The sequence below is a fragment of the Lynx rufus genome, unplaced genomic scaffold (genome assembly GCF_022079265.1).
Source record: "Lynx rufus isolate CCGP_SWC_20201006 ecotype Redwood Valley unplaced genomic scaffold, mLynRuf1.p SCAF_4, whole genome shotgun sequence".
NCBI lineage: Eukaryota > Metazoa > Chordata > Mammalia > Carnivora > Felidae > Lynx > Lynx rufus.
This window is the reverse complement of record NW_025814856.1, coordinates 109,830,607-109,843,508: the sequence shown is the minus strand read 5'-3', so window position 1 is coordinate 109,843,508 and position 12,902 is coordinate 109,830,607. Positions and strand designations below refer to the sequence as shown.

Genomic DNA, 12,902 nt, shown 5'->3' with positions numbered 1-12,902 from the left:
CAAAATGGAAGATAGAAGCTGAGACCATCCTAGTCAACTTGGGACTATGTATATTTGATGCTTCTATTTTCTTCGCCGTTACCTTCCCAAACCACTGTAGCTAGTATTTTGGAATCGCCAGTACAACAGTACAGCATTGGCAACAAGTGCTGCATTTCATACTGATATTTGTGGCCTTTCTTTGGTCTTCTTTACATGGGTATATTCATTCTAAAATCCAAATCTATCAGATGTCTGAAACTTTGGTATGTTTTTATGCCACCTTTTCTCTTAAAGGTATCCCTCTCTCCTCCAATTGTATTCAGTCTTTCGAGTGAGATCAGAGACCATTTCCTTTGAAAGGCCTTCTCTGATGCCTTTACACAGAATTAAGTATTTTATTTCCTGGTCTACTTATAGATATACTTCTAGTGTTGCATTTATCACATTCTGTTGCAAAATATTTGTTATAGATCAGCCTCCTTTTTAAGAGGTGAGTTCCTTGAGGACATAATACATGTCTCATTTATCTTTATGTGCTGGTATGTAATACAGAGCTTGGACATGATCGGCACTCAGTATTATTCACCTGAATTGTTAGTCATTTCAATAGTTTTGCCTGAAATGCTTAAAAATGTTGCTTGTATTTTGCTAAGTTTATGAGAGGCTGTTCCATTCCTGTTTAATAATGGAATACTGAAATGTTTTCAAGTTAAAATAAATATACACATTTTTAAAAATGATATGTTGACAAGTAAAATATTAAAATAAACAAGAGCTGTGACCTGCAAATATGTTGATATAAATATCAGAGTTGAAGTTTGATGGATATGTGTATTTGTTAAATAAAATTCTGATACAGGGATCTTCAGCCATACTCTGAGACATTTTAGAAACATGCTTGGAAAGGTAGCTTATAATCAAAGGAAGCAAAGCATTATGTTTATTTGACCCCTAAAACTATTGAGGAAGTTTAAAATTTAGGATTACAACTTTCCTACACTGTATATATTTTTTGACTTTTAGGGCACAGGTAAAATTATTGTGTATTGTGTATTGTGATTAATAAGTAGCGAATCAATTAATAAGTAGCTAATCAAAGAGTTAATGAGTTCTCTAGGCCCTATTTTTCTGTATTGATTATGTAATTTAAAAAAAAGTTGTACTTAAAATATGTTGAAACAACTTCTTCTCCTTTATTTATTTATTTTTTTTCTATCCAGTGTAGTGACTATGACTTGGAATTTGGAACTGAATGTTTACAGTTGGCTCTAAAATATGGTCACATTAAAGCCAAACTTGTGGAAGGATCACCTGACCTCTGGAAGGTAAGGGAGTTGGTGTTTTGCTCTGGGTCTTGGCTATGCTTGTATATCATTCCTAAAACCCATTCTGTAAGTGTCAACACTTTCTGGCTGCTTCAGGAAATGGAGAAGTGGTATAAAAATATGTGGTTTCATACTGAAAGAATATTTTGAGGAAAAAATGTATGTATGTATGTGTGTGTATGTATGTATGTATACATTAAAGGCATTCAGAGTTTCACTGGGTTTTCTGAGCCATCAAAGTAGGGTATCATTTCTACTTCCTTGTTTTAAGAAAATTCACTTGGAGATAATTTATTCACATAAATTCCATTTTAGCTGATAAGATGGATTTACTCATTGTTTTTCCTTCTCTCTCCCTATATCCTTCTATTCTGTTGCCTTATACTGCTTTGGGTTAAGGATGCAACTCTGCTTCCCACAGTGGCAACATTTCCTTCTGGTCCCTGGGGTGGTGGCTCCAACTTAACTGGGTTAAAGAAACATCTGCCATAGTTCTGACTCTGTGGACTGGATGACTGGACCCACTTGATAGCCCCAATGAGCAGTTGGACTCTTGAATGTAATAAGGTTTGACTCATAATGACAAATTCTTTGTTTTGGAGGGAATGAAGTGATAACACTCTCATACTAAAGCTTCCTGTGGAGGATGGAGTGTTTCACAGTGTGGCTTTCGTTTGTATAAAGGTGGAAATGTGTCGAACTGAACGATCTATTCTGGAATAGGGTAGGGTTGTTTTCTTTTTTCAAGTATTGCTGCTTTTGAAATATGGGATGAAAATTTATAAATGTCATACTGATATTTGTATCTAAATCTGGTTAGGAAAGATTCATTTTAACTCTAAGATTTTATGAATCCAAAGGCATATTTCCCCATTGACTTGAAAACCAGAAAGCAAACCTACTGAGTTCATTAGGTATTATGTACATTAAACTGAAGGGCCTTGCTGCATTCTAAGATTGTCTCATACACACTTGAAATGTTCTAAAATTACAAAATATTGGCATGTCTGGATTATTGGCTGGTGGAGAAAATCCATGCAATATTATTGTTTTTTTAAGGGTATCCAAATGTCATCAATCCAGCAGGCAAATATTTTATTCATTCTGTGTATTCTTTTCTATATGTGGCTCTGATGGTGATGAACATATTGTGAGGACTGTGGTGTTTACCAAGTAGATGTTTTGTTCAAGATGCTGACTCCTATCTCTGTAAGGCCCCTTTTGACTGTGTGCTAAATTAATTTGTAGGCAGAGGGAGAAGGGAGTGAAAACTCGCAGACAACATGTTAACATAACACTCCTTGACCTCATTTTTGATGTCTTAGGGGGTGTGGTGATCTATCTCTGTGGGTGTTCAGAGCCTTTTTGAAACTTGTCAAGTGCCCTGAGATTTGCAGATGAAAGTAAAGTAACACATTGCTCTTGAAATTTTCCACTTGTTCCTCACCAATTTATTTCAATTAAAAAAAATAATTGTGAAATCTCATATTTCACTGCTTTCTCCAACAACACAGTTTTAGCGCTCACATCTTGGTGCTTGGCTTCCCTTTCATGGGCACCAATGTCTGTGCCCAGAGTCAGGGATTGGCCTTGCCAAGTGGTTCTCATCATTCCCCTTGTGAGTCATTTCATGATGCTGTTACTGGTTAAATTGTGTCCCCCACAAACTTATGTTCAAGTTTAACTTAACTCCTGCACTTGAGAAAGAGACCTTATTTGAAAAGTATCTTTACAGGGGACATAGGTGGCTCAGTCACTTGAGCATCCAACTCTTGATTTCAGCTCAGGTCATGATCTCATGGTTGTGAGTTCAATTCCTGCTTTGGGCTCTGCGCTGACCACACAAAGCCTGCTTTTGGGATCCTCTCCCCGCCCCTCCCCTCCCCTCCCCCCCCACTCTGCTCCTCCCCTGCTCTTGCTGTCTCTCTTTCTAAAAATAAACAAACATTAAAACAAAAAACATCTTTACAGATCTAATGAAGTTAAGATGAGGTCTTACTGTCATCGAGTAGGCCCTGAATTCAGCAGAGAAGAATAGCCGAAGGGGGAGAGAGATAAAGGGAGGATGCCAGTGACTAATGATGGAGGCAGAGACTGGAGTGCTGCCTCTACAGGCAAAGGAAAGCCAAGTGGGAAGAGGCCTGGAAGCATTCTTTGACACATCAAGCTTTCAGAGGGGGACATGGCCCTGCTGACACCTTGATTTGGGACTTCCTGCCTCCTGTACTGTGAGAGAATAGTCTCAAAGCCACCCAGTTTGTGGTTGGTTATGGTAACCCTGGGAAACTAATAAACATTCCACAAGCTTAGGCCCAGAGGGATCAGCCTTATAGTATCAGTTTACAAACCTGAAGGGATAGGGGGAAGCCCATTTCTTTACAATGTTTGAAGAATGGGATCTTGGATTCTAAAAGGGTCCTTAACACAATGGATTGGGCAAAAAGTCTTTTAATGTCAGTGAGGATGTCTTTTTTTTTTTTTTCCAACGTTTATTTATTTTTGGGACAGAGAGAGACAGAGCATGAATGGGGGAGGGGCAGAGAGAGAGGGAGACACAGAATGGGAAACAGGCTCCAGGCTCTGAGCCATCAGCCCAGAGCCTGACGCGGGGCTCGAACTCACGGACCGCGAGATCGTGACCTGGTTGAAGTCGGACGCCTAACCGACTGCGCCACCCAGGCGCCCCAGAGGATGTCTTTTATAGATACCACATTTCTTCTGTTGAGGTGAAATTATTTTGAGTACAAATACTGTAGTTGTTGCAGCTTCTATGTTTCCTCTTCCTCCTGTCTCTCATTGTCTTCCTCTGCAACCCCCACCCGCAGCTTTTTTCTTGTTGCTGATATTTTCCTAGCTGTTGGTATCACCTTGTTGAGCATCTGGATGACATTGTGTGAGCTGTCTTCAGTATAAAGGCTTCTCATTTAATTTTGAGGTCCTGGCATTTTGTCTGCGTAAAAGTTTTTCAGTTTCTCTTTAAACCAAAGCAATGGAATCTACACTTAGAACTTAGTGTTCTAATTCTATACTAGCACTAAAGATGCTACCATTTTTTAAAAATTTAGATCTGAAAGAATATTTAGTACAAGGAGGCTAAAACTGATAGTGGAATCAGATGGCTGAGCCAAGTACCTGGCACGTGATTCACAAATCTTGACAGGCTGAAAAATGCATTTCAGGAGGCATTTTACAACCATAAAAAAGTAAGGCAAGGGAGGATGCTGAAACATGGATCCAGGATACGTTTCCCTACCCCTCAGAAGTCAGGGAGTGTCTCCCACCGTGATGTGAGGAGTGACTAGGCATGTCTCATGCCTGCATGTAGAACTCTTTGAACTGCCACCAGAAATCCCAAGAGGGACGTTTTGTATTTTACATACTTTTTTGTAAAAGTAAATGCAAGAAGTAAATGCTCAGAGTTAGGCCACCTCTCTTGGAGTAGCTCCTCTGTGGCCTGGAGGAAACATTTAAATCACCGTGCAGGGTAGAGGATGTCCCCCACTCCCTGGGACAAAGAAGAGAGCAGGACTGATTTCTGGAATAGGAATTGGCTCTCTCCCTTTCCCTTGAGGGGTTGTGCCTTGCGAGGCCTTAGTGAACACATTATTACTTTTACAAAGTTTCATCTAGTAGACATAAGAACTTCTACTCCTTCAGTTTATAATTGTACCATGTTTTTGTCCCAATATATTTAAATACATGCTCACTACACTATACAGAACTAATTGAATAGGTTTTTTGTTTTTAAATATTTGAACTATCCTTAAGGCATAAAAGATTTATAACCAGGTATTAAAGAAATTCAACTGTGTTCCATTGTCTGAAAATACTTGTTTAGGAGGAGCTTCTGAATTGTTTGAGTCATCACATATTACTGGAATAACTGACTTTTCAGGAATCCTTTTGATGAGAACTACCCTTTTTTTTTTTTTTTAAGATCCAAGTGTTCTGCCATCTTTGTTTAAAACAGAAGAAACAAAATAGTCTCACTTCTTTTTAATTTCAAAAATGCAATGTGGTGACCTTGTTTATTTTCAGAGATTTTCATCTAGTCATCCAGTGTAGATGAAAGAATATCTTCAGATAGATCTAACTGATGAAATAAATAAAATCAATATATCCCCAAATCCAAATTTGTGTCTAATAACACACCATACTCTATTTTTAAAATTTATTGTTTTCATGCTTCTAATCATTGCAGTGACATATTCATTTTCTTACAAGGTAAAAGATGGGAAAGATAGGGATTATGTGTTCTCTAATTTACCGAAGATGGTGGCCAACTGAACTGGGCACTGAGAAATCTAAATTCCTACATCGAGTGCTGACACCGAGCAACACAAGAAGGTGTGATGGTCGTGGTCTTGGGGACCCACCCTGAGGCAGCTGAGGGAGCCCTGGCCACGGAGCCAGAAGACCACTGCTCTAGCTCTGAGTTTCAAGCTTCTTTTCCATGGAGTAGTTTTTTCCTGCAGTTACACGCTTAGCTCAGATGAAATACTGCACAGAAGCACAAAGAAAAGAGACAGAATGGATAGCTGTGGGACACATGCGGGGCCCTGAGCCTCAGGCGCACAGAGCACCTGCCCTTGTCTTCAGGCGGCTCCTGAGCCTCTATTGAGCAGTGTGAAAATGAGTGATGGAAGAGAGCCTCAATCCTCTGATTCACTTAAGGGTTGATGTTTTAAAGTAACGAATTTTCATAACGCATTGTGCAAGGTCAAAGGAAAACTACAGATCATGCTGACAGAAGGAAATCAACTTCAAAACTGATCTAATAAACTTTAGAAAATTAAAAAAATAAGGCAAGGGCAACCCATATTACGGTAAAAGTTTGACAGAAAAAGTATAACTCATCAGTTCAGAATTACAGCATTTTCCAGTACTGTTTGTTCCCTTTGAAGTACGTTAACTTTCAATTAGGAAAAAAAGAAAGCTATTTTTAAATGCAGTATTTTACGAGTTTGTGAGAAACATTTTGTACTTTATTTTCATTAAATCTGTGTTTGGTGAGAAGTGGAGTTCAAGTAGTAGATGTAAGGCATTATGTAGAAGATATTAGTAAAAAATAAAAGCTTTAATCTGTGTATACTCAGTATCCACAGCCTACAAGAAAGAGTAGACAAAAGGAAATGGAGGAGTCTTTGTTGTTTATACGGTTAATGATTTAATAATAGTGGAGAAAGGACCTTTAGGTGATAAAAATGTGTGTCTTACTAAGATTGATTGCAATGCAAAACTTTTAAGTGTTGCAAGAATGCTAGAAAAGAGATTTTAGGATTTGAGACCAATTTTTCTGTAAGTTAAAAAATGTGTCAAAATCTCCTTGAAAAAAAAAACAGTATAAGGTACTTTCATAGTTCCTCTATTTTAATTTTGAATGCAGTTTTATTCCTTACAGCAGGAAAGAATACAAAATGAATAATGGTAATTAGGCCATTTCCTAGTTCAGGTCTAAGTTTGCCCTACGCAGCAGAAAATTATTACAGAAAAACACTAGTGTCTCATTTGAATTACAAATATTGAAGCCTGATTTTAGATACCTAGTTGACTTTGGGTTTTCAAGAACACAGAAGAAGAACTTACTTGATGCATTTCTTCTAAGAAAATTTCTCCACCAAAATGTTGTTTTCATAGGTTAAGGCATTTTGCTCCTTCTTTTCATTGCTCTATTCCCAAAACAGAATAGGACCTAGAACATAGTAGTTATTTGATAAACTTTTGTTGAATGAATGAATGAGATCAATATAGTGTTTAATTCGGTGAATACATCTGTTTTGTATCCAGATAATGGAATTATATTGTGGATCAGGAACTATTGTACTAGTTTTGGTTGGTATATGCTTGTTTTGGCAATAATGTAGCAATGCCATATTTGACTTTAATAGTTTAGTTGAAGGCTCAAGCAGCTTTCTATCTTAGGTTAGTTACTACTTTTTGTTTGTTTTTTTAAGTGTATTATTTTGAGAGAGAGCAGGCAAGCCAGTGGGGGAGGGGAAAAGAGAGAGGGGGAGAGAGACAGAAGCCCAAGTAGGCTGCTTGCTGTCAGTGCAGAGCCTGATTCCTGGCTGAAACCCACGAACCATGAAATCATGACCTGAGCCAAAGTTTGTCACTCAACTGACTGAGCCACCCAGGCACCCCTGTTAGCTACTACTTTAATTTTGAATTTTAGGGTATAGTTTTGCATCAGGATTTACCTACCAGGATAAAGGCATAGCAGGGGAGTCTATTTTGAGTAGAAGTGCCCTGAGCAACTTGGGCTGAACACAGTTTCTATAGAAGTCTAGTTATGAGATAATCTGAAGGAAAAGAAGTATGAGTAACAGATACAGAAATACACTAATTTGTTAAGGATTTTTCAAAGTGTGTTTTTAGACCCTTTTCATCAAAATCATCTGGGTACTTTAATGGTAAACTAACTCCTAAGCTTATAGTACTTATCAATGTAGTACATTAGCTTCTAGGTTTTTCAATTCTGATGTGAGAACTAATTCTGCAGACCCATACACCTGACAGGCTCTATTTGAACTCATGGCTGTGTTCTGGGAAGTATGTGCCATTGGACTAAAGCAGGTTACAGTTAGAAGGAGGATGTATATATGTTCTTAAGGAAAGAATGATTGTTCTTATGTACATGATCGTACCATCTAGTCTCTATCAGATGCATATATCAATAAAAAGCTTGAAAGTGAACCTTGTCTACATAAAGATCTCCGTTCAGAATGAAGTCTCTCTTAATGTGAATTAATCTTTTTTTAAAATTTATTTTTGAGAGCGTGTACAAGTGGGGGAGGGGCAGAGAGGTAGAGACACGCAGAAGCAGGCTTCAGGCTCTGAGCTGTCAGCACAGAACCGCATGTGGGTCTCGAGCTTGTGAACCACGAGATCATGACTCGAGCTGAGTCAGACGTGTAACTGACTGAGCCACCCGGGCACCCCTTAATGTGAATGAATCTTTGAGAATCATCTCATTTGAACTAAAAATGCAATTTTGTGATTTTTTTGTTACACATACTTTTCTTCCTTCCTTACACCATAAAACTTGACTATGAAACAGTAATAACCTCCAGTGCTGGTGCTTTCATTTAAACACTACCACGTTGTCTTGGAAATAGTATTTGAATTATAGTAATAAGATTTTGGTAACCACTGCCACATAATATCTCAATTTAAAGATCTAAAATCCAATATTAAGCAGTTTGCAGAAATAGAATATATTTTTCTGAACTTGGTAATGTTGTTATAATTTATAAATTGTCCATAGTATGTGTTCATAGTTTCTCCATAATAATTTCCTTTGGGGCATAATTTTATTGCTCTCACATTCCTTCCTGGTCTGTTCAGTCTAATGACTTTTTTTTTTTTTTTTTTGGTCCTTTAGGTGACCTACAAACGAGATCTGTATGCAGCTGAATCAATTATTAAGGGTATGTTTGGCCTTGTGACTGTCAGTTCCTGTGTTTCAAAAATGTAAACCAGTTTAGAATTTCTCATGACATTTTAAATCCCAGAATTCTCAGAAGTATAAATGCCTGTAGGCCACAGAGGTCTGTGATTTGGTGTTTTTGGAAAACAATTACATTTTGTGTTTCCTGCTTGTGAAATATCACTTATTATTTATGTCACATTAGTTTTAATTTTTATAGAGGAAATACTTAGAAAAGGATGGGACCCTGGGGCGCTTGGGTGGCTCAGTAGGTTAAGCGTCCAACTTTGGCCCAGGTCATGATCTTGCAGTTTGTGAGTTCGGGCCCCGCGTTGGGCTCTGTGCTGACACCTCAGAGCCTGCAGCCTGCTTCAGATTCTCTGTCTCCCTCTCTCTCTGCCCCTCCCCTGCTCATATTCTGTCTGTCTGTCTCTCAAAAATAAATAAACATTAAAAAAAAATTAAAAAAAAGAAAAGGATGGGATCCTTATACTATTAGAAGTAAAAACTGACTTTAATTAACTTAGGATACTTACTTTTATGAAGAGGCCAGCTTCCACTGCGCCCCTTAGAACACTGCCACACTAGTACACTGTGTATCATGTTCGTATGAAGCTGTTTTTCCCCAAACTAGAGAAGTAAATCTAGATGATTTGTTAAATTTCTTTTTAGTTTTGACAATAACTGTGATTTTGTTTTGGAATTTAGACACTACACGTGTAATAACCCCTTTATCATTGTTTTTCGTCTCCCATCTACACCAAGGTAGTTTATTTGATTATCAACAAATATTTGTTGTTGTGCTGAACACCGTGCTAGGAATGCAATGATGATGCACCAAGGACGTTGAGTGTGTATCTTGGCAGTCTCTGTCACTTAAATCAGCGTTTCTTAACCCTAGCACCCTTGGTATTTGAGGTCAGGTAATTCTTTGTGGTGGAGAGTGTTTGATCCATGGTAGGTTGTTGAACAGCATGCCTGGCCTGTATTCACTAGGCACCTGAGGTACTCTTCCCCTGGATGCAACATCTAAGATGTATCTTGAGAGAATCACTGTTAGAAAACCGTTGTCCTAAGGGGCGCCTGAGTGGCTGGGTCGGTTAGGTGTCCAACCTCAGCTTAGGTTATGATCTCATAGTTCAAGTCCTGCATTGGGCTCTGTACTCACAGCTCAGAGCCTGGAGCCTGCTTCAGATTATGTGTCTCCCTCTCTGTCTCTGTCTCTCTCTCTGCCCCCTCCCCCCCACACGCTCTATCTCTCAAAAATTAATAAATGTTAAGACAAATTAAAAAATCTGTGGTCCTAGCAAAAATTACAGTGCTAATCCTGAAGCAGGTGTGGTGCTTTACAGTCTGTTACTGACTCCTTTGAAATAAAGGATTGACCTGTGTGCTTAGGTTTTGACTGAGAGCTGAATGTCTGTATTCATGCTTGGAAGTTGAAAAAAAAAAAAATGCTGAATCTGAATTCTCAATGCATCTGTTATGTTAAGTAGGTTTTCCCCAAATTTTGAATTATCAATTGGCTTCCCATTCACAAAACTGAAATCTTTTCTCTGGTCATGACATTGTATGTTTGTAATTTACCCTTAAGGTTTTTGTCCTTCAAGAATATTGTGTTTCAAACCATTAATGTACCATTATTTATACATCTGTGTATCTGTGTATGCAAACAGATCATCTATAGCTGTAAATCAAAATGTCCACATGTATTTACACAATAAGCAGGCATTATGTAAACATTACTGTGGACAAGTTGGCTAAACCATGATGTGGTTACTTATGCTCTCAGCACATGGAAATAGAAAACTAGTCTGGTTTCCTTACACAATCATACCTTTGTTACCTAGGTAAAATGGACATGACTTACTTTGTGAGTAGTTGATAAGTGGTCCTACTGAGGATTCTACAAATTATATTTGCCTAGTGTTTATCAGATCAGGATTCTTATAAAAGTCTACATTTGAAGTATAATTGTAGGGATTATACTTTTGGAAATTGTATAGAGATAAATTGCTTTTCTTATTTACACAACATGTTTTAGTGTGCTATTTTTATTTTTATTTTCATTAAAAAATTTAATGTTTATTTTTGAGAGGGACACAGCATGAATGGGGGAGGGGCAGAAAGAGAGGGAGACACAGAATCCAAAGCTGTCAGCACAGAGCTTGATATGGGGCTCGAACCCATGAACTGTCAGATCATGACCTGGGCTGAAGTTGGACACTTAACTGTTGGAGCCACCCAGGTGCCCTTATTTTTATTTGTGAAGTATTTTCTAAAAAAGTAGTCTTTTATTCTCAGAGTAACTAATATGACTGGATGGAAAGAGCTCATCAATGATCTCCAAGGTTTTCCTTATGCTCTAGGGTTTGCATTTCTATCTTCCCAGGAGATTGTGATGTTGTGGATATACTGGGAGGGCCACTGCTCTGGGGCCTCCTCTACTCTCAGTGTGGGCTTCTAGATCAACAGAGTTGAGGTTACCTGAAAACTCGAGTGCAGAATGTGTGACCCCACCACATTAAATCAGGATATGAATTTTAACAAAAACTCTGGATCATTAGTTTGTATGTTAAATTCTGGAAACATTCCTCTAGGCTGCTCTTGAGTCTTTCATAGATCATTTCTTTTCAGATAATATTATTACTGCATTAAGAGCTTGAAGTCTTACTGTACTTTATCAGCTCCAAATGCTTGTTTGCATACCTGAAATGGCTACGTACCTTTGTGACTTGCACTAATTCTAGTTCTGAGGCCTGATAGGAGAAACAAACATGTGTGACATAGGCCAACGAATACCCTTGGATTTTTTAAAATAAAATATAATATATAGTAGAGTGAGCTACATACTCATCTCTTTGTCTTTTCCTAGTAAATGTTCAAAATATTTTTCTAGACACTACTATAACATGGCATTTATTGGGTACTAACTTTGTGTCAGACAATGTTTAAAGCATTTCATGGGTATCATCTCTTGGTTCTCCAAGAACTCAATGATGTAAGTTGTGTCACTGTGTCCATATTGGAATAAATAATCAAGGGTTCTAAGCAAGTACTGCTTTAAGACAGAAAATAAATTCTTAAACTACAAGTTTCTATCTTCAGTAGTTTATCTCTTAATGCAGCTGTTGCCTCTTTTTTTGCTTATGCAGAGATTGTTCAAACTGTCTTCTCTGAAATTCTTGGACTGCATGTGTTTTGAAATTTGGAATACTGATTTTTTTTTCAGAAGTTCATGCAGCACCCAACAAGTCACATCAGTAGTGGAGATTAAGGACCTTGCCACATAATGGAAATTAGGATGCAAGAATGTTTATATCTAGTACAGGAGTGAAGAGTATGAAGCGTCTAGTCCAAATTCAGGTCTTATTTTACCACCAAATTTATATAGGAAAACCATGATTAAATTTGCTATTTTAAGCAATCTTGGATTTCAGCATTGCCCATTTCTTGGTGTCATACGCTTTTAGATTGACTCTGTGAAGATGAGAGGATGTCTCTTCTTTTTTCTTATGTAGCCTGTAACACTGAGTTTAACTGAATGGACTTGTATGTTGTAGGCTATGGCAAGGTTTTGTTCCTTCGAGTCGAAAAAATTTAAATTTTTTTTTTCAACGTTTATTTATTTTTGGGACAGAGAGAGACAGAGCGTGAACAGGGGAGGGGCAGAGAGAGAGGGAGACACAGAATCGGAAACAGGCTCCAGGCTCTGAGCCATCAGCCCAGAGCCCGACACGGGGCTCGAACTCACGGACCGCGAGATCGTGACCTGGCTGAAGTCGGACGCTTAACCGACTGCGCCACCCAGGCGCCCCGAGTCGAAGAAATTTAAATGATGGGGACAAGTGGCCTTTTTCTCCAACCATACCACTTTACCTGCTTCTGACAGGTACATATTGAGACCCCCATGTATCAGTCCCTATATTATATATATATTTTCTCAAAGATGATATGAAAGATGATATAAAATCACATGTATTACTTTTATGTCAAAGTTGAAAACCAGGGTTTGGAATAGATGGCACTTATAACATTTAAATACATTACCTCATTTTTTTTTTTTTTAACTATAATGCTATAATAGAGATAATATTCCTCCCCTTTTGGAGATGAGTTAAACAGAGGTTTAGATTTAGTACTTTTCTCTTGGTCACACAGTAAGA

General features: G+C 38.0%; 1 protein-coding gene across 1 annotated transcript in view; it reads left to right on the top strand.

Moving 5' to 3' along the window:
- The window catches only part of CRPPA (CDP-L-ribitol pyrophosphorylase A), a 332,224-nt gene that overhangs the window by 105,176 nt on the left and 214,146 nt on the right, over window positions 1–12,902 (top strand). Inside the window, exons 4-5 of the mRNA XM_047096860.1 lie at window positions 1,203–1,307; window positions 8,692–8,737. Coding sequence (XP_046952816.1) covers window positions 1,203–1,307; window positions 8,692–8,737 — 151 coding nt within the window. The remainder of the gene's footprint in view (window positions 1–1,202; window positions 1,308–8,691; window positions 8,738–12,902) is intronic.